This window comes from Haliotis cracherodii, unplaced genomic scaffold (assembly GCF_022045235.1).
Source record: "Haliotis cracherodii isolate W230 unplaced genomic scaffold, xgHalCrac1.p SCAF_2, whole genome shotgun sequence".
Classification (NCBI taxonomy): Eukaryota; Metazoa; Mollusca; class Gastropoda; order Lepetellida; family Haliotidae; genus Haliotis; species Haliotis cracherodii.
In genome coordinates, this window is record NW_027266275.1 from 43,037,683 (window position 1) to 43,060,083 (window position 22,401).

Genomic DNA, 22,401 nt, shown 5'->3' on the forward strand with positions numbered 1-22,401 from the left:
GATATTCCGATGGTATGACTCTGGCATATAGTAAAGCCTAGTGATATTCCGATGGCATGACTCTGGCATATAGTAAAGCCTAGTGATATTCCGATGGCATGACTCTGGCATATAGTAAAGCCTAGTGATATTCCGATGGCATGACTCTGGCATATAGTAAAGCCTAGTGATATTCCGATGGTATGACTCTGGCATATAGTAAAGCCTAGTGATATTCCGATGGTATGACTCTGGCATATAGTAAAGCCTAGTGATATTCCGATGGTATGACTCTGACATATAGTAAAGCCTAGTGATATTCCGATGGTATGACTCTGACATATAGTAAAGCCTAGTGATATTCAGATGGCATGACTCTGGCATATAGTAAAGCCTAGTGATATTCCGATGGTATGACTCTGACATATAGTAAAGCCTAGTGATATTCCGATGGTATGACTCTGACATATAGTAAAGCCTAGTGATATTCAGATGGTATGAATCTGACATATAGTAAAGCCTAGTGATATTCAGATGGTATGACTCTAGTGAAAAGTCAGTCATTGTAGGTTGTCCATCAGTCCTTCATTGTAGGTTGTCCATCTGTCCTTCATTGTATGTTGTCCATCTGTCCTTCATTGTAGGTTGTCCATCAGTCATTGTAGGTTGGACCTAATGGACCAGGTAACACATTACGGCCTCATATCTGTCACCTGTTACCCACAAACCATGGATCAGGTAACACATTACGGCCTCATATCTGTCACCTGTTACCCACAAACCATGGATCAGGTAACACATTAAGGCCTCACATCTGTCACCTATTACCCACAAACAATGGATCAGGTAACACATTACGGCCTCACATCTGTCACCTGTTACCCACAAGCAATGGACCAGGTGACACATTACGGCCTCACATCTGTCACCTGTTACCCACAAACATTGGATCAGGTAACACATTACGGCCTCATATCTGTCACCTGTTACCCACAAACCATGGATCAGGTAACACATTAAGGCCTCACATCTGTCACCTATTACCCACAAACAATGGATCAGGTAACACATTACGGCCTCATATCTGTCACCTGTTACCCACAAACAGTGGACCAGGTGACACATTACGGCCTCATATCTGTCACCTGTTACCCACAAACAATGGACCAGGTGACACATTACGGCCTCATATCTGTCACCTGTTACCCACAAACAATGGACCAGGTAACACATTACGGCCTCATATCTGTCACCTGTTACCCACAAACCATGGACCAGGTGACACATTACGGCCTCACATCTGTCACCTGTTACCCACAAACAATGGATCAGGTAACACATTATGGCCTCACATCTGTCACCTGTTACCCATAAACAATGGATCAGGTAACACATTATGGCCTCATATCTGTCACCTGTTACCCACAAACAATGGATAAGGTGACACATTACGGCCTCATATCTGTCACCTGTTACCCACAAACAATGGACCAGGTAACACATTAATTATGGCCTCATGTAAGTCACCTGTTATCATTATCATGGGGTACTGATACGTCATTGTATCCCCATTGAGTCTGGTTTCGGATGATGTTTTTGTGCTGTTTCAACACAGATATATGTAATTCAATGTAGCATTCAGTGAGGTTAAAAAAATGATAAGTTATTTTTGATGATGTATTTAGCTGAGCATATGATGCAGGAGTGGATGACATTATTGATGAGCATATATTGATGAGAATGCTTTGTGTTGCAGGTGGATGTTGACTCAGGTTTCCGGACACGCTGTATATTATGCATGCCAATCAAAAATGCATGTGGAAAAGTTATTGGTGTTAGTCAGCTCATCAACAAACTTGACCAAACAACTTTCAACAAAAATGATGAAAACTTGTTTGAGGTAAGAGGTGTTGATCTGAAGAACAAAATATGGTCAAAAACTGAGCTTTGCATTCTCCATCGGACTAGACTAAGAAATAAAAAAAACACAGTATATATCAAATGATTAAAATGGCTATAATAGTCCAAGTACCCAAAATGAAATAGAATGTATAGGGTCTTTTTCAAACAATCCTTACAGTTGTTTGAACATCCAAAGTCCTGAAATAAACTCAAAAGGCCTGTTTCCACGAATTATGCCAAGGATATATGCAAATTAACCTATTTTTTCTCCATAATTTATATTTGCGGCAAATTCCCCCATTTGTGACATGATCAATTGCCACAGTGTGTGGTCAGTCCTGGCATGTTGCATGTGTGGTCAGTCCTGGCCATGTTGGGTGTGGGGTCAGTCCTGGCCATGTTGGGTGTGGGGTCAGTCCTGGCCATGTTGGGTGTGGGGTCAGTCATGGCCATGTGGGGTGTGTGGTCAGACATGGCCATGTGGGATGTGTGGTCAGTCCTGGCATGTTGCATGTGTGGTCAGTCCTGGCCATGTTGGGTGTGTGGTCAGACATGGCCATGTGGGATGTGTGGTCAGTCCTGGCCATGTGGGATGTGTGGTCAGTCGTGGCCATGTTGGGTGTGGGGTCAGTCGTGGCCATGACACACTGAATCATTATCTGTACCTACAACACACACCACATGACACACTGAATCATTATCTGTACCTACAACACACACCACATGACACACTGAATCACTATCTGTACCTACAACACACGCCACATGACACACTGAATCATTATCTGTACCTACAACACACACCGCATGACACACTGAATCATTATCTGTACCTACAACACACACCACATGACACACTGAATCATTATCTGTACCTACAACACACGCGACATGACACACTGAATCATTATCTGTACCTACAACACACACCACATGACACTCTGAATCATTATCTGTACCTACAACACACACCACATGACACACTGAATCATTATCTGTACCTACAACACACGCCACATGACACACTGAATCATTATCTGTACCTACAACACACGCGACATGACACACTGAATCATTATCTGTACCTACAACACACGCGACATGACACACTGAATCATTATCTGTACCTACAACACACGCGACATGACACACTGAATCATTATCTGTACCTACAACACACACCACATGACACACTGAATCATTATCTGTACCTACAACACACGCCACATGACACACTGAATCATTATCTGTACCTACAACACACACCGCATGACACACTGAATCATTATCTGTACCTACAACACACGCGACATGACACACTGAATCATTATCTGTACCTACAACACACGCGACATGACACACTGAATCATTATCTGTACCTACAACACACACCACATGACACTCTGAATCATTATCTGTACCTACAACACACACCACATGACACACTGAATCATTATCTGTACCTACAACACACGCCACATGACACACTGAATCATTATCTGTACCTACAACACACGCCACCTGACACACTGAATCATTATCTGTACCTACAACACACACCACCTGACACACTGAATCATTATCTGTACCTACAACACACGCGACATGACACACTGAATCATTATCTGTACCTACAACACACACCACATGACACACTGAATCATTATCTGTACCTACAACACACACCACCTGACACACTGAATCATTATCTGTACCTACAACACACACCACCTGACACACTGAATCATTATCTGTACCTACAACACACGCGACATGACACACTGAATCATTATCTGTACCTACAACACACGCGACATGACACACTGAATCATTATCTGTACCTACAACACACGCCACATGACACACTGAATCATTATCTGTACCTACAACACACGCCACATGACACACTGAATCATAATCTGTACCTACAACACACGCGACATGACACTCTGAATCATTATCTGTACCTACAACACACACCACCTGACACACTGAATCATTATCTGTACCTACAACACACGCGACATGACACACTGAATCATTATCTGTACCTACAACACACGCGACATGACACACTGAATCATTATCTGTACCTACAACACACACCACATGACACACTGAATCATTATCTGTACCTACAACACACGCCACATGACACACTGAATCATTATCTGTACCTACAACACACGCCACATGACACACTGAATCATTATCTGTACCTACAACACATGACACACTGAATCATTATCTGTACCTACAACACACGCCACATGACACACTGAATCATTATCTGTACCTACAACACACACCACCTGACACACTGAATCATTATCTGTACCTACAACACACGCCACATGACACACTGAATCATTATCTGTACCTACAACACACGCCACCTGACACACTGAATCATTATCTGTACCTACAACACACGCGACATGACACACTGAATCATTATCTGTACCTACAACACACACCACATGACACACTGAATCATTATCTGTACCTACAACACACGCCACATGACACACTGAATCATTATCTGTACCTACAACACACACCACATGACACACTGAATCATTATCTGTACCTACAACACACACCACATGACACACTGAATCATTATCTGTACCTCCAACACACGCGACATGACACACTGAATCATTATCTGTACCTCCAACACACACCACATGACACACTGAATCATTATCTGTACCTACAACACACACCACATGACACACTGAATCATTATCTGTACCTACAACACACGCCACATGACACACTGAATCATTATCTGTACCTACAACACACACCACATGACACACTGAATCATTATCTGTACCTACAACACACACCACCTGACACACTGAATCATTATCTGTACCTACAACACACACCACATGACACACTGAATCATTATCTGTACCTACAACACACGCCACATGACACACTGAATCATTATCTGTACCTACAACACACGCCACCTGACACACTGAATCATTATCTGTACCTACAACACACACCACCTGACACACTGAATCATTATCTGTACCTACAACACACGCGACATGACACACTGAATCATTATCTGTACCTACAACACACACCACATGACACACTGAATCATTATCTGTACCTACAACACACACCACCTGACACACTGAATCATTATCTGTACCTACAACACACACCACCTGACACACTGAATCATTATCTGTACCTACAACACACGCGACATGACACACTGAATCATTATCTGTACCTACAACACACGCGACATGACACACTGAATCATTATCTGTACCTACAACACACGCCACATGACACACTGAATCATTATCTGTACCTACAACACACGCCACATGACACACTGAATCATAATCTGTACCTACAACACACACCACATGACACTCTGAATCATTATCTGTACCTACAACACACACCACCTGACACACTGAATCATTATCTGTACCTACAACACACGCGACATGACACACTGAATCATTATCTGTACCTACAACACACGCGACATGACACACTGAATCATTATCTGTACCTACAACACACACCACATGACACACTGAATCATTATCTGTACCTACAACACACGCCACATGACACACTGAATCATTATCTGTACCTACAACACACGCCACATGACACACTGAATCATTATCTGTACCTACAACACATGACACACTGAATCATTATCTGTACCTACAACACACGCCACATGACACACTGAATCATTATCTGTACCTACAACACACACCACCTGACACACTGAATCATTATCTGTACCTACAACACACGCCACATGACACACTGAATCATTATCTGTACCTACAACACACGCCACCTGACACACTGAATCATTATCTGTACCTACAACACACGCGACATGACACACTGAATCATTATCTGTACCTACAACACACACCACATGACACACTGAATCATTATCTGTACCTACAACACACGCCACATGACACACTGAATCATTATCTGTACCTACAACACACACCACATGACACACTGAATCATTATCTGTACCTACAACACACACCACATGACACACTGAATCATTATCTGTACCTACAACACACACCACATGACACACTGAATCATTATCTGTACCTACAACACACACCACATGACACACTGAATCATTATCTGTACCTCCAACACACGCGACATGACACACTGAATCATTATCTGTACCTCCAACACACACCACATGACACACTGAATCATTATCTGTACCTACAACACACACCACATGACACACTGAATCATTATCTGTACCTACAACACACGCCACATGACACACTGAATCATTATCTGTACCTACAACACACACCACATGACACACTGAATCATTATCTGTACCTACAACACACACCACCTGACACACTGAATCATTATCTGTACCTACAACACACGCAACATGACACACTGAATCATTATCTGTACCTACAACACACACCGCATGACACACTGAATCATTATCTGTACCTACAACACACGCCACATGACACACTGAATCATTATCTGTACCTACAACACACGCCACATGACACACTGAATCATTATCTGTACCTACAACACACACCACCTGACACACTGAATCATTATCTGTACCTACAACACACACCACCTGACACACTGAATCATTATCTGTACCTACAACACACGCGACATGACACACTGAATCATTATCTGTACCTACAACACACGCGACATGACACACTGAATCATTATCTGTACCTACAACACACGCCACATGACACACTGAATCATTATCTGTACCTACAACACACGCGACATGACACACTGAATCATTATCTGTACCTCCAACACACACCACATGACACACTGAATCATTATCTGTACCTACAACACACACCACATGACACACTGAATCATTATCTGTACCTACAACACACACCGCCTGACACACTGAATCATTATCTGTACCTACAACACACACCACCTGACACACTGAATCAGTATCTGTACCTACAACACACATCACCTGACACACTGAATCATTATCTGTACCTCCAACACACACCACATGACACACTGAATCATTATCTGTACCTACAACACACACCACCTGACACACTGAATCATTATCTGTACCTACAACACACACCGCCTGACACACTGAATCATTATCTGTACCTACAACACACACCACCTGACACACTGAATCATTATCTGCACCTACAACACACACCACCTGACACACTGAATCATTATCTGTACCTACAACAAACGCGACATGACACACTGAATCATTATCTGTACCTACAACACACGCCACCTGACACACTGAATCATTATCTGTACCTACAACACACACCACCTGACGTGACACACAAATGATGATATGTTATCTATTTTAGGCATTCTCTATCTTCTGTGGCATGGGTATTAACAACACACAGATGTACGAGACAGCACTACGAGCAATGGCCAAACAAAGGGTGGCTCTGGAAGTGTTGTCCTACCATGCCATTGCTCCCATTGAAGAAGCTCACAGACTCAGGGTGGGTGTCAGTAATGTTAGGTAGCAACAAATTCATGGATTTTAACCAAATTTCACATTGTTAGTGCCCCATGAATAAGGGTTGTTTGCTTACAAGCAAATCGAATTGGTATGAGAATACGCTTTGATAAATTTTGTGCAACTGATGTTGGTATGTGAACATGGGTAAAAGATTAGTGTTCAGCTCCCAATGGCTACAATCCTGTCAAGGCTTTCGGGCTACTGGCTTCAGTTACATTTATTTGAAGTGTGCACAAGCAGCCTATGGAAGCTAATTATTTGTTTGGTCCTAAAATAATGAGTTTGGTCCTAGTTGCACTGGAAAACAGTGACACACAGGTAACTGTCAACCCAATGTGTTCTTTTTGGCAATATTCCAGCTGATATGAAATAACATGCTATCATTTCAGAAACTGTCCATTCCATCTTCAACCCATTATAACTTGTTGGACTATAAGTTCAATGATTTTCTGCTGGATGATGATGACACGCTCAAAGCCACCATCAGAATGTTCACAGACCTGGAGCTCTTGGACGTCTTCAGCATTAACTATGAGGTGAGCTGTCTCCATCAATCAGCAATGGAAGTACACTCTTTCTTCTTTCATAAACTGACAAAACGATTACTCACCATGTACTTCAGGCTTTTCAGCTTTATGCATTATAGAACTCTTGGTTTCTGGTGTGTATTTTTGTCATTTTTAGCTTACATTATGGAACTGTTTGGCCTGTTATATGGGATGATCTTCCCTTCCTTTATTGTGCCCTCCAGATCCTCTGTCGGTGGCTACTGAGTGTGAAGAAAAACTACCGAAATGTTACATATCACAACTGGCGACATGCGTTCAATGTAGCTCAAACAATGTTCAGCATGCTAAAGGTGAGTTACCATTCACACACATTGCACTGATTGTGCGAGTTTCATACACTCTCCATTCTGCTGAACTGACATTTCTGAGGTTTATGACTTCTTACTGATGGTCTATGTTGCAGCTAGGTGGAATGGACAATGTGTTGACAGAGTCAGAACGCTTGGCATTGATGGTTGGATGTCTTTGTCATGACCTTGATCATCGAGGGACAAACAACCAGTTTCAGCTCAAGTATGATTTTGTTTGCATATCCACATAGTTGTATATGTCTTGATTATTGTCATGGTATGAATAAGTTGTATATATCTTAAATTATAGTCAGGGTATGAATAAGTTGTATATAATTCCTTCGAATACCCTAACATTGTTATGTCATAGCCATAATAACTGCAATTTGGCTAACATCATACCAAAAAAATCTCTAGATTTTCAGCAGATCCATTTCACTGTCAGCCATCCTAACCAGTTGTGAGGTAAACCATACCTCATGCAGAAGCCTTTGCACACAGTGTGAATCATCACTTCTTTCCTCTGTGTGCAAGTTCAAATTTTTCAGTCACAATTTTGTGTTTATTAGCTAATTTCTAAATTTCAAAAAGAAAAATTAATTCTTATCTGGGTACGCCTAGGTAAGATTAGGTAAAGTATTTGGGGAGCATGGACTCAGCCTCATTGCCAGCCTGGCTTGGGTGCAGCAATCCCTGTGTTTACTCTCTGCATTACCTATCTTTAGTCATTCTACCATCATTATTGGAGGTATTGCTTCTACATAGTTGTCTTTATGCCCACAAAAACAATTAAGATGGGTTTAAAATAATGTGATTTATTAAGGATGGCAAATTGGAGGTGCAATGCCTACATCTATCATTGACTGAAGCTGTAGGCAGTCATACTGGCCGTTGCACCCCAAATGCTTGTGATAGGTAGACTTCATATAAATTGAAATATTAACAAGGTACATACATCTATTCTACTGATATGATTATGGCAAATAAGGCTGGAGTAGGCTAGGTATGCCAGGCCAATGAGGTGCCCATTGCTAGCCCATTCAATGTCAAGGGCGAAGCCCCCCTTACTTAATAACCGATGATTTTAGTAACCCACTATTCAGTTTTGGAAGACCTGAGTGCCGTAAGCCAGGCAGATAGTGCTGCCCATTACTGGCCCATCCAATAACGGGACGGTAAGTAAGCCAAGGGTGAATCCCCCATTACTTACAATGCATACAGTAAGGTGAGCCAGGTATGGTACCCCCTTACCTTAACGCCACTGTTGCACCTTTCCTCCCCCCCCCCTCCTCCCCCCTCCTCCAATGGAACATTGTAAATACAAATGAAGTGTACAGAATGTTAAAGTGACCTAATATGCAAATTGTACATAACTACATGTTATAGTACACACGGTAACAGTCAAAATATACAATAGAATAAAGTCTTTTGGGTGGCAAGATAGCATCAAGCTTGCCCAAAGGAGGCTTCAAGGTCAATTTAAATTTGTCAGGCTAATTTGGCAATTGAACACTGATGCCACGTGACACCCGAAAGATAAAATGTTACAGATTGCACAGAGCGAGCTGCACAATTTTTCAAAGTAGCTGAAGAGGCATGAATGTACCGTGTGTGTACCATAGAGGACCATAGACCCAATGTTTGGATGAGATGATCATCTACAGTGATAGTGGCAGTTTTGGTAGCTGCCTCGATACAAAAAGAATGGCCATTGAAATTTTTACTTGTTTAAAAAACAATGAAGTAAGAAGAATTTCCTTGTGAGAGGATAGCCCTCGGGTGTCACAAACAAAGCTGGATGTAAACAACTGACTTTGGCCCTAGGATGGCAATAGTAAGACATAGCCTGTACAGGTTTAAAGCGATCATTGTCAAAAACAACTATCCTGACTCCCGTCCGGTATGGGTCAGTTTTGGAAGACCTGAGAATGAGTTCCATGAATGCCTTATCATCAGCTTGCACAATGTCCTCGACACACAGGTTGCTGTCACAGTCAAAACTGGTCCTAACTGTGAATTCCCCTCATCGAAGGAAGCCGAAGAAGGCTAGTAAAGTAAAACTACAGCCTGCATCAGGCTGTTCACAAAATGAGAAAAACAACCCTCGTGTATGGACTCACAAAGGTTGGTTAGGATGCCCACTGTGATAAGTAGGTGCCTTTTGATGCCCTTCAGGATATATTCCAATCTGGGCCATGAGATACCTGCCCTAGAACAAAGGGGATTGCTGCTACCTGCCCTTATGTAGAAGAAACATATCCCAGCAAGGTAGGTCTTGATGTAGTATATGCCACGCGGAGTACGGAATGACAATAGGTCACGGAATCGATCAGCACCTATTCCGTTAAAGCTGGCTACCAACAAGGTTCCCAGCATAAATCATAAGCTGCTAGGGAGTGTTTAATAGCATGGAAGCCAGACTGATAGACTTGATAGATAGATCTTGATATGGCTTCCGACCAAAATGTGTTCTCACCGGCTTGTAGACCCGGAAGACCTCCCTGAAAGTTGGGACTTTGGTAGGGAGCCTGGCATATGGTGAAACGTATTTGGGCTGAGCAAGTCAGACTGTCAACAGGAGCTAAACCATTGCCCTTGATAGTAGCCTCCAAAACCCATAGTGCTTGACACATCTGTGAATAGGTTACTATCTGCTTCCAACTATGTGTCCGATTCCACTGGGAAAGAAATTGTAGCCACACTAATAATTCAGCTCCTGTGTCTTGATTGAGATGCATGTAGTGCGAGAGTTGTTTGACGGAAGTGGATAACAGAATTAACTGTGACACAAAGGACCTTCCTGGAGGAATCACTCTTGATGCAAACTGAATGTGGCAAAGATATGATAGTAATTACCTTTTAGTGGAAAACTTTCATTTTAGATACTCTCTAATCTCTTCACAAATTTGGTTTACTTTGTTTTGAGGAAAACGAGCCTGCATCAATGCAGAGTCTAGGGTAATGCCCAAATATTCCAAACAGTGTTTGGCCTAAGGTTTTCCTTTGAGACAAAGGGACTCTAAACTGTCAAACACCCTGCACACAGTTGTCATAGTTCTGTAGCCATCAGTGTCATTGTTCCACCCTGTACACATTCCCAGCAATCTAGCAGATTGCTGTTGACAAGTAATCAAATATCTTAGGGCTAGATCTACACCCGAAAACTTAATGTGTGAAGAGCTACATCTCATTATCCCACTGCACGTCATGTAAATGCCATAAAGAAGGATGAATGGGTACTTGCTCAAAGGCATTCTCAGGGTCAAATTCACACATCCAAGAGTTCACACCTAATTGCTGAATAAGGTCAATTGCATCGTCCAGTTTAACATATGACATAGAGAACCTTATGGATCAAGCTGTTGATACTGCTTTCTTCGTCGTTGTGTGATGCAGACAGATCGACAATGAGTCTTTTCTTTTGAAAGCATTTACTTTCTGCGATTTCTAGAGGGTTGATTCTGAAAGGTGTAAACAGCGACATGTTGAACAGCCCAATGGCGTAATGTTTGACGCACTCAGCTTTGAGCAATACACTGACAACCTCTGGATCTTTTCTAGCCGTCTTGTTGTTGTTGCACACCACTGTTTTAGACAGAATAGTTTCAATGCCTGTCGTTAATCCAAACATGAATTCGTCAACAAGAGTGTCTACAAAACCACGGTCCGGATGTTCATGTAGCATTTGGAACAAAGCTTTAACGTTTATAGGTGAAGGTACAATGTGAAGGTCACTCCACTTGAGCATGACAACCTCCCCCACACATGTGCGAACAGCCACTGAGGCCAGGAACAGCCGTTGTCACCATTAAATTTATTGTAAATTTCCTGACCTCCATGGTGCACCACTGGGTGACCATGTGCATCCCGTCTGACTACATCCTCGTCTGTCTGAACTGGTTTGACGGCATGGGCAGGTGTCTGCACTAGGAAGGGAACTGGAACATATGGTACATACAGACACTCTCTGTCCACCTGTGATGGAGACACCACAAAACACAAGTTCACACCCACACCCACACCCACACCCACACCCACACCCACACAACACTAGTCGTTGCCAAGTCACGCCACGCCATGCCACGCCATTTAGTGACAAGAGGAATTGTGATTTGAATTTTTGGCTGTATTGCAGAGTGAACACACCTCTGGCGGAACTGTACACTACCTCAACCCTGGAGCACCATCACTTTGATCAGTGCATCATGATTCTTACAACAAAGGTAACACACAACATGTCTTCACACATGAACATCTCACATAGATGGAAGGCATGTTGTTGAGTGCCTTTATTGCCTGTTACTTAATGTACAGTGACCTAAACCTCCAATTTATTGTTTGGAGTATAATAAGTTATTGGCACTGTCATAAAATATCTTGTTGATTATATAACTTATCTTGATGTGTGGGGGAATACAGTTGTGGGAGAATGTACTTTGTAGCAATACAGTGTGAGGGGGGTATACAGTGTAGCAATACAGTAGTGGGGGAATGTACTGTGTAGCAATACAGTAGTGGAGGAATATACAGTGTAGCAATACAGTAGTGGGGGAATATACAGTGTAACAATACAGTAGTGGTGGGGAAATGTACTGTGTAGCAATACAGTAGTGGTGGGGGAATGTACTGTGTAGCAATACAGTAGTGGGGGAATATACAGTGTAGCAATACAGTAATTGGGGAATATACAGTGTAGCAATACAGTAGTGGGGGAATATTCAGTGTAGCAATACAGTAGTGGGAGAATATTCAGTGTAACAATACAGTAGTGGGGGAATATACAGTGTAGCAATACAGTAGTGGTGGGGGAATGTACTGTGTAGCAATACAGTAGTGGGGGAATATACAGTGTAGCAATACAGTAGTGGTGGGGGAATGTACTGTGTAGCAATACAGTAGTGGGGGAATATACAGTGTAGCAATACAGTAGTGGGGGAATATTCTATGTAGCAATACAGTTGTGGGGAGAATATACAGTGTAGCAATACAGTTGTTGGGGAATATACAGTGTAGCAATACAGTAGTGGGCCAATATTCTATGTAGCAATACAGTAGTGGGCCAATATACAGTGTAGCAATACAATATAGGGGGAATATACAGTGTAGCAATACAGTTGTTGGGGGAATATACAGTGTAGCAATACAGTATTGGGGGAATATTCAGTGTAGCAATACAGTAGTGGGGAATATACAGTGTAGCAATACAATATAGGGGGAATATACAGTGTAGCAATACAGTATTGGGGGAATATTCAGAGTAGCAATACAGTAGTGGGGGAATATACAGTGTAGCAATACAATATAGGGGGAATATACAGTGTAGCAATACAATATAGGGGGAATATACTGTGTAGCAATACAATTGTGGGGGGAATATCAGTGTAGCAATTCAGTTGTCGGGGGAATATACAGTGTAGCAATACAATATAGGGGGAATATACTGTGTAGCAATACAATTGTGGGGGGAATATCAGTGTAGCAATACAGTTGTTGGGGGAATATACAGTGTAGCAATACAGTTGTGGGGGGAATATCAGTGTAGCAATACAGTTGTTGGGGGAATATACAGTGTAGCAATACAGTTGTGGGGGAATATACAGTGTAGCAATACAGTTGTTGGGGGAATATACAGTGTAGCAATACAGTTGTTGGGGGAATATACAGTGTAGCAATACAGTTGTTGGGGGAATATACAGTGTAGCAATACAGTTGTTGGGGGAATATACAGTGTAGCAATACAGTTGTGGGGGGAATATCAGTGTAGCAATACAGTTGTTGGGGGAATATACAGTGTAGCAATACAGTTGTGGGGGGAATATACAGTGTAGCAATACAGTAGTTGGGAAATATGCTTTGTAGCTATTCTGTTATTGGGGGAATGTACTTTGTCGCAATACAGTTTGCAGAAGTATTGTGTTGAATGTACCATGAAATGCAGATTTTTTTCCTTGCCACAAATCTGCTATATACGAGATATAGATGAATAAACTGGTGAAGATGATAACTGACTTTTGTTAAGGTACTTTTGTAAAGTACTATTTGAGAATAGAAAAAGTGTTTGTGTGATGTGAATACTGTTGAGTATGTGTGCTGTCAGATCAGTGCTTCAGATTTTGTAAGTCATTACCTGTTTACCATCCAGTGTTTCTCTGTTTCAGGGTAATGATATTCTGTGTAATGTATCACAAAATGAGTATGAAGAAATCCTTCAGATGTTGGAGAGTGCTATACTATCAACAGACCTGGCTCTTTACTTCAGGTAAGCAGCATGCCTCTTTAATTCAGGTAGGTGAAGAGAACTTGCACTTTATTTCATGTACTACTATAATATAGACATATGAAATGCATATACATTATTGTGTTCACATGTAATAAACAGTGTTTTTATTACATATTTATCTGTGACATATTCATTCCCTAAAGCATGCTGATGCTGCTGCACAATTTTACCCTATCAATGGATTCTCATTCTCAGCTTCCTGGTGAGTGTACAGCTGAAGCTGCCTATTAAGGCGCCAGAAGGTTGGCATTCACATTACCGTCTCAACCTACCCATTCATTGCTGGGTGAACAGAGGCATATGTCAGACAAATGACTTATCTAATGAAACACCATGACTGTGTAACCTGTTCCTCAATGACATGGCCAAAGCCCGAGAAATCCTCAGTAGTCAAGCTTGCTGAATCCAGTCACCCCTCCACCTGCTCTTTGCAACCACTGTGTTTTAGCTTCATCTGAGTTGTGACCATGTACCGCCATATAACACTTTGCATTTTCTTAAGCTATATATATATATATATATATATATACCTATCACTCTTCAGGTATCGCGGACAATTCTTTGAGCTGGTGAAGACTGACAAAGCTGACTGGAACAATGATGGGCATAGAGATTTACTGAGGTATGTCCTGTGTTGTTATGTCCTTCAGTGACTACACCATATAGCATACTGTGGTACCCAACTTGTTGGTAGCAAGTATCACTAACTGGGCCAATGCTAGGAGCTTAGATTTAGATAGACTAGCTGTTTCAAATGGGGCAAATTGTTTCCCACCTCTGAACATAAACATTGTACACCAGAAAAAAAGTTATGTCGTTCTACACATCTGTAGTGTCTGTACTGTATTCTAAATCATTGAGTTTACAGTACAGGTTTTGTGTGCTTCAGGTCAATGATGATGACTGCCTCAGATGTTGCAGCCATTGCCAAACCATGGGAGGTGCAGAGGAAGGTAAGAGTATAATTCCCCTAAAATAACCTGTGAGTGCTGGCCGGGTGTGGCTGTTATATCCTGTGTGCTGGCCGAGTGTGTCTGTTACATCCCCTGTGTGCTGGCTGAGTGTGTCTGTTACATCCCCCGTGTGCTGGCCAAGTGTGTCTGTTACATCCCCTGTGTGCTGGCTTAGTGTGTCTGTTACATCCCCTGTGTGCTGGCCGGGTGTGTCTGTTACATCCCCCGTGTGCTGGCTTAGTGTGTCTGTTACATCCCCTGTGTGCTGGCCAGGTGTGTCTGTTACATCCCCTGTGTGCTGGCCGGGTGTGTCTGTTACATCCCCCGTGTGCTGGCTTAGTGTGTCTGTTACATCCCCTGTGTGCTGGCCAGGTGTGTCTGTTACATCCCCTGTGTGCTGGCCGGATGTGTCTGTTACATCCCCTGTGTGCTGGCCGGGTGTGTCTGTTACATCCCCTGTGTGCTGGCCAAGTGTGTCTGTTACATCCCCTGTGTGCTGGCTTAGTGTGTCTGTTACATCCCCTGTGTGCTGGCCGGATGTGTCTGTTACATCCCCTGTGTGCTGGCTTAGTGTGTCTGTTACATCCCCTGTGTGCTGGCCAAGTGTGTCTGTTACATCCCCTGTGTGCTGGCCAGGTGTGTCTGTTACATCCCCTGTGTGCTGGCCGAGTGTGTCTGTTACATCCCCTCTGTGCTGGCTTAGTGTGTCTGTTACATCCCCTGTGTGCTGGCCAAGTGTGTCTGTTACATCCCCTGTGTGCTGGCCAGGTGTGTCTGTTACATCCCCTGTGTGCTGCTGAGTGTGTCTGTTACATCCCCTGTGTGCTGGCTTAGTGTGTCTGTTACATCCCCTGTGTGCTGGCCGGGTGTGTCTGTTACATCCCCTGTGTGCTGGCTGAGTGTGTCTGTTACATCCCCTGTGTGCTGGCCGGATGTGTCTGTTACATCCCCTGTGTGCTGGCCAGGTGTGTCTGTTACATCCCCTGTGTGCTGGCCAGGTGTGTCTGTTACATCCCCTGTGTGCTGGCCAGGTGTGTCTGTTACATCCCCTGTGTGCTGGCCAAGTGTGTCTGTTACATCCCCTGTGTGCTGGCCAGGTGTGTCTGTTACATCCCCTGTGTGCTGGCCGGATGTGTCTGTTACATCCCCTGTGTGCTGGCCAGGTGTGTCTGTTACATCCCCTGTGTGCTGGCTGAGTGTGTCTGTTACATCCCCTGTGTGCTGGCTGAGTGTGTCTGTTACATCCCCTGTGTGCTGGCCAAGTGTGTCTGTTACATCCCCTGTGTGCTGGCCAGGTGTGTCTGTTACATCCCCTGTGTGCTGGCCAGGTGTGTCTGTTACATCCCCTGTGTGCTGGCCAGGTGTGTCTGTTACATCCCCTGTGTGCTGGCCAAGTGTGTCTGTTACATCCCCTGTGTGCTGGCCAGGTGTGTCTGTTACATCCCCTGTGTGCTGGCCGGATGTGTCTGTTACATCCCCTCTGTGCTGGCCGGGTGTGTCTGTTACATCCCCTGTGTGCTGGCCAAGTGTCTGTTACATCCCCTGTGTGCTGGCTTAGTGTGTCTGTTACATCCCCTGTGTGCTGGCCGGATGTGTCTGTTACATCCCCTGTGTGCTGGCTTAGTGTGTCTGTTACATCCCCTGTGTGCTGGCCAAGTGTGTCTGTTACATCCCCTGTGTGCTGGCCAGGTGTGTCTGTTACATCCCCTGTGTGCTGGCCAAGTGTGTCTGTTACATCCCCTGTGTGCTGGCTGAGTGTGTCTGTTACATCCCCCGTGTGCTGGCCAAGTGTGTCTGTTACATCCCCTGTGTGCTGGCCAGGTGTGTCTGTTACATCCCCTGTGTGCTGGCCGGGTGTGTCTGTTACATCCCCTGTGTGCTGGCCGGGTGTGTCTGTTACATCCCCTGTGTGCTGGCCGGATGTGTCTGTTACATCCCCTGTGTGCTGGCCGGGTGTGTCTGTTACATCCCCTGTGTGCTGCTGAGTGTGTGCTCGCTGAGTGTGTCTGTTACCTGACCTTTACACATGGTTTGATGGAAGGACTACATTTTACCCTGCTTATTTCTATGGTTCTCATGTTTGTCATCGCTTCACTCCCAATTGTCAGACTTCCCAATTGTCCGACGTGCCAGGCATCAGACAGGTCAGTCAGTGAGGTGTACCAGTATCACTACCTTGTCTTACCTATGCCTACTTAATTGATGAGCATCTCCCAACGGTGAGCAGAGTAAGATACTCCAACTCATTAGGTGATACAGAAGAACCAGATTATGATTGTGTCCAATAAGTTGTGTTTGATCTGTGCCCAGCTCCTTGTGTTGTGTATCGCTGAAAAAGCTGCTCCATAGAACATAAGCAGTCGGGCAAAGATCAAACACAACTTATTGGACTCAGTATATGTTTATAAATCGTTTGACCTTTAATAGAAAATATTTTGCATTCTTCTCAAGTGAATTAAATGCTAGAAAGAATAAAAAAGCATTAAAATACATAATGGATATTATTAAAATGGCTGTGAAATTTGGGCATACGAAAATATGAACATAATTGAAAAGACTCATTTTAAATTCCTTAAACTAAATCTATAGAGAACTAGGTAGAATACCTTTATCGATTTATGCTGCTAAATGGGTTGTTAGTTTTTGGCATAAACTGCACCAAAATTATCACAACTGATCTATAGGTTTGCTCATTTGCATATTTTATATAACAATGAACAAAATGCCTGGATAAGAAATGTGAGGCAAATACTTAGTGACTGTGGTTTGTACTACGTATTGTATGACCCAGCAAGTGTCTCCAGCCAGTGGCTAACTGCTCACATAGAAAAAAAACATTAAGAGATCAGCTATATCAAAATTGGAGATCTGACTTCGAGAGAAGTTCAAAAGGATATCATTATAAATATTTAATAGATATCCCATCATTTGGAATCTTTCTTCTCCCACCTTAGCAAATTTATTATCCTATTGTGAAACATGGAACCTGTACATGTGTTTGTTGAAGTTGGCCGTTGGCATGTAGAGATAGAGAACTTAGGACATTTTAGGAATTTAACATTGTATATCACCAGCTATAGCCGATGAATTCCACTACCTATTTAAATGTGAAGTGTTCCGTGAATCTTGATCTAAACTTATCTCAATTAAATATACACAGTTTCCTAATATAATACAACACCAAAAATTGTTGTGTACCAGAACTGTAAAAGAAATCAAGAGCCTTTCAAAATTCATATGTGTAATAGATAAGTAGCTTTGAGTGTGACTGTATATATGTATGCTTGTTTATGTATGTGATTCTGTTTAAATGTTCATAAAAATTTTGAAGAAAATGTTCAAATGTCACCAAATATTTGTACAGTATAACTGTCATCTTGTTCAATATTAATTAATAAAATATTATCAAAACATGTTATGAAACTTTTTCTCCTGTACTACCATGGGTGGTTTTTTTTTAGAAATAAAAGATTGATTGATTGACCATCAATGTTTACAGGTCTTTACAATGTTGTCACTTCCCCTTGTGTGCAGTACCTCCACCCTGTGCACTCAAAAAAAAACCTCATCCGATGGTAGATGACCAGATGGTGGAATCACAAATGCGTACATACACCTGCAACTCAAGTGTCAAAACGTGTGGTGTCACCCTGGACAAGCGACTTAGTTCAAATGTGCCTCTGTTCACCCAGGAGGGAATGGGTGCCCAATATATGAGGTGGCTGTAAAAACCCTCTAGAGCCCGTAGGCGGCTTGTGTTGTATACTCCCCATGGAGTTGAAAATGGTAACTGGAATGCAAACGGATCCACTGGTCAGGGAACAAATTAAAAAAATACATTTGATCAGATACTAGTACCTGGGTCCCTGCAGGTTATAAATGTATAATAATAATTATAATATAATAATAATCTTCACTTGGGTTTTGCCAGTAATATTCAGTCATATATGTTACTCTATAATTGTTGAACTTTAGACATATTAATAAGATATTAGACTCATCCTCGATAACATCAATGTTAAATGTTGTTTACAAAGAGCACAATATCTACAATACCAATATCAGGTTTACTTTTAACACTCCAAACTTCACATTCATAACACGTTGTGAAAGTTACGAATGGATCAAATAATTGACATGTCTTTAACGTAAAATTACACAACTTTATATTTAATACAAGACATTCATGACCTTTAGGCCTTTACGCATGAACGCATGTTCGCATACAGAAAAGTGACATAATTCATTCACCACTGCTAGCTCTTTACCATTTACAAGCCACTTTTCCCCATTACGTAAGAGACCTCTTTTATGAAGAATCATCACATTTTCCATTTAATCCAAGGGTTTCTATAGTCGTGGAAATCACAGTTTCCCATATCAGCACCCTAACTTCTTCAGAGTTGTTGAACTGGTTCCAGAGATTGAGAAGTCAGAAGGTGCTAAGTTGGCCAGATAGACTCTGGTGCTGCTCCCCCACCCAGGAAGGTGTACAGACAGTCTGAGGGAGATTGCTGCTCCCCGACCCAGGAAGGTGTACAGACAGTCTGAGGGAGGCTGCTGCTCCCCCACCCAGGAAGGTGTACAGACAGTCTGAGGGAGGCTGCTGCTCCCCCACGCTCCCCCACCCAGGAAGGTGTACAGACAGTCTGAGGGAGGCTGCTGCTCCCCCACCCAGGAAGGTGTACAGACTGAGGGGAGACTGCTGCACCCCCACACAGGGAGGTGTACAGACAGTCTGAGGGAGATTGCTGCTCCCCGACCCAGGAAGGTGTACAGACAGTCTGAGGGAGACTGCTGCTCCCCCACCCAGGAAGGTGTACAGACAGTCTGAGGGAGGCTGCTGCTCCCCCACGCTCCCCCACCCAGGAAGGTGTACAGACAGTCTGAGGGAGGCTGCTGCTCCCCCACCCAGGAAGGTGTACAGACAGTCTGAGGGAGACTGCTGCACCCCCACACAGGGAGGTGTACAGACAGTCTGAGGGAGACTGCTGCTCCCCCACCCAGGAAGGTGTACAGACAGTCTGAGGGAGGCTGCTGCTCCCCCACGCTCCCCCACCCAGGAAGGTGTACAGACAGTCTGAGGGAGGCTGCTGCTCCCCCACCCAGGAAGGTGTACAGACAGTCTGAGGGAGACTGCTGCACCCCCACACAGGGAGGTGTACAGACAGTCTGAGGGAGACTGCTGCTCCCCCGTCCAGGAAGGTGTACAGACAGTCTGAGGGAGATTGCTGCTCCCCCACCCAGGAAGGTGTACAGACAGTCTGAGGGAGACTGCTGCTCCCCCACACAGGAAGGTGTACAGACAGTCTGAGGGAGACTGCTGCATCTGAAGGAGAAGTTGTGCACTGGGCAGAAGACTACTTGAATTTTGGGATGCAGTTGGACATTTGCTCAAGCTGGGTTGAACAATAATGATTTGGTTTCTGTCATTTGTGTAGGGCTGTTCCACTTTACACTAAGGTAAACAAGGAACAATTACTAGTGCACTCAACCTTAACCAAGCCCGGTATAAGCCGTCTGACAATTGGGAGGGTACCTTGTCATCACATGTGTTTTTGTAATCAAACTCTTTAAAAAGACTTAACCAATATGTGTTAACAGGTTGCAGAGCTAGTTGCTAGTGAATTCTTTGAACAAGGAGATATTGAGAGATCAGAGCTGAAGATAGAGCCTATGGTAATGTATTAAGAACAGACTTTCACTGTGTATAGTTTCACTGGTACACATACCTTTGTCAACTGAGGGAATGCTGTATGTTATAAATTGTAAACTTTCATCAATTGTTATGCCCCAGGAATATAATGTAGGGTGTATTGCTATCAGCATGTCCATCTGCCCTTCCTTCCATCCATCAATCAATCCATCCGTCCATCCATCTGTCCATCCAGTTCTTTTCTGGAGAAGCCCTCCCAAACAATCACTAATCCTTATCTTCATTAAACCTTGCAAACACAGGACCAATGATGACCCTAATTTTGTTCAAATGGTTTAAAATCCAATTTTTGTTTTTTTGTTCAAAATGTAATACAAGTTGGTGTATGTTTAGTAGTAGGACTCATCACTGATGTTCTGTTTTACACAGTATTTCATATTTTGACCTTGTTTTTAGACCATGCTCTTAAATTCTCTCAAAATGCATACTTAGCTCTCTAAATTCTGTAAATTGCTTCACTGAGTAACTGAACTTTGGCAAGTAAAAGTTTTCTTTGGATGATAACAATCTTATTTAATTATTTTCAAATCGTTTGATTGTCCTGATTTATACTGAAAACATTTGCATATGAATGCTGATAGAAGTGGCACTATTTTTATATATATATTTTGTTATTTTATGGAAACAGTTTTGACTATGACCAAGTTGAGGGTGTGGTTTGTTTCTCCGTGAAACTTTGTATACAAATCAACTAGATGTGGCATAATGAATGCCAGACTTTCCTATACATGTTAAGGTTTTCAAGTTATTGTCCACTGATTTACATAGCTGGCTCTACATATAGAGTTGATCTAGGAAGGGGACTTGGATTCACCATTCATGTCTAATGACTGCGTTTTTTGTTATTTTTAGAGAAAGCTAATACTCTCCAAATATTTGACTGTATGTAGTTGCCTTCAGAAAATTATGACAGTCTGATACGACAGCCTAATAATAACATGTTTGCCACACTTTATGCTGCATCAAAATCAACTTCCTGTGTATGGTGTGACGGATCTGTCATACCACGGACTTGTATAATATAGGTCCGTGGTCATACTGATGATATCCTGGACACAGCTTGTGCAGTGACATTGTAATTAATATGTTAATTCTGTAAATTGAATGTACATGAGAGTTGATAGCTTTGCATTAAAA

At 42.8% G+C, this 22,401-nt stretch overlaps 1 protein-coding gene across 2 annotated transcripts in view; it reads left to right on the forward strand.

Moving 5' to 3' along the window:
* LOC139468129 (dual 3',5'-cyclic-AMP and -GMP phosphodiesterase 11-like) overlaps positions 1–22,401 on the forward strand; it is a 154,654-nt gene that overhangs the window by 128,259 nt on the left and 3,994 nt on the right. For both annotated transcript variants that reach the window (XM_071249890.1, XM_071249891.1), the window contains 10 exons: positions 1,736–1,879; positions 7,293–7,436; positions 7,846–7,992; positions 8,208–8,315; positions 8,429–8,538; positions 12,451–12,538; positions 14,474–14,574; positions 15,140–15,217; positions 15,485–15,548; positions 21,153–21,227. In XM_071249890.1, the coding sequence (XP_071105991.1) occupies positions 1,736–1,879; positions 7,293–7,436; positions 7,846–7,992; positions 8,208–8,315; positions 8,429–8,538; positions 12,451–12,538; positions 14,474–14,574; positions 15,140–15,217; positions 15,485–15,548; positions 21,153–21,227 (1,059 nt within the window). The remainder of the gene's footprint in view (positions 1–1,735; positions 1,880–7,292; positions 7,437–7,845; positions 7,993–8,207; positions 8,316–8,428; positions 8,539–12,450; positions 12,539–14,473; positions 14,575–15,139; positions 15,218–15,484; positions 15,549–21,152; positions 21,228–22,401) is intronic.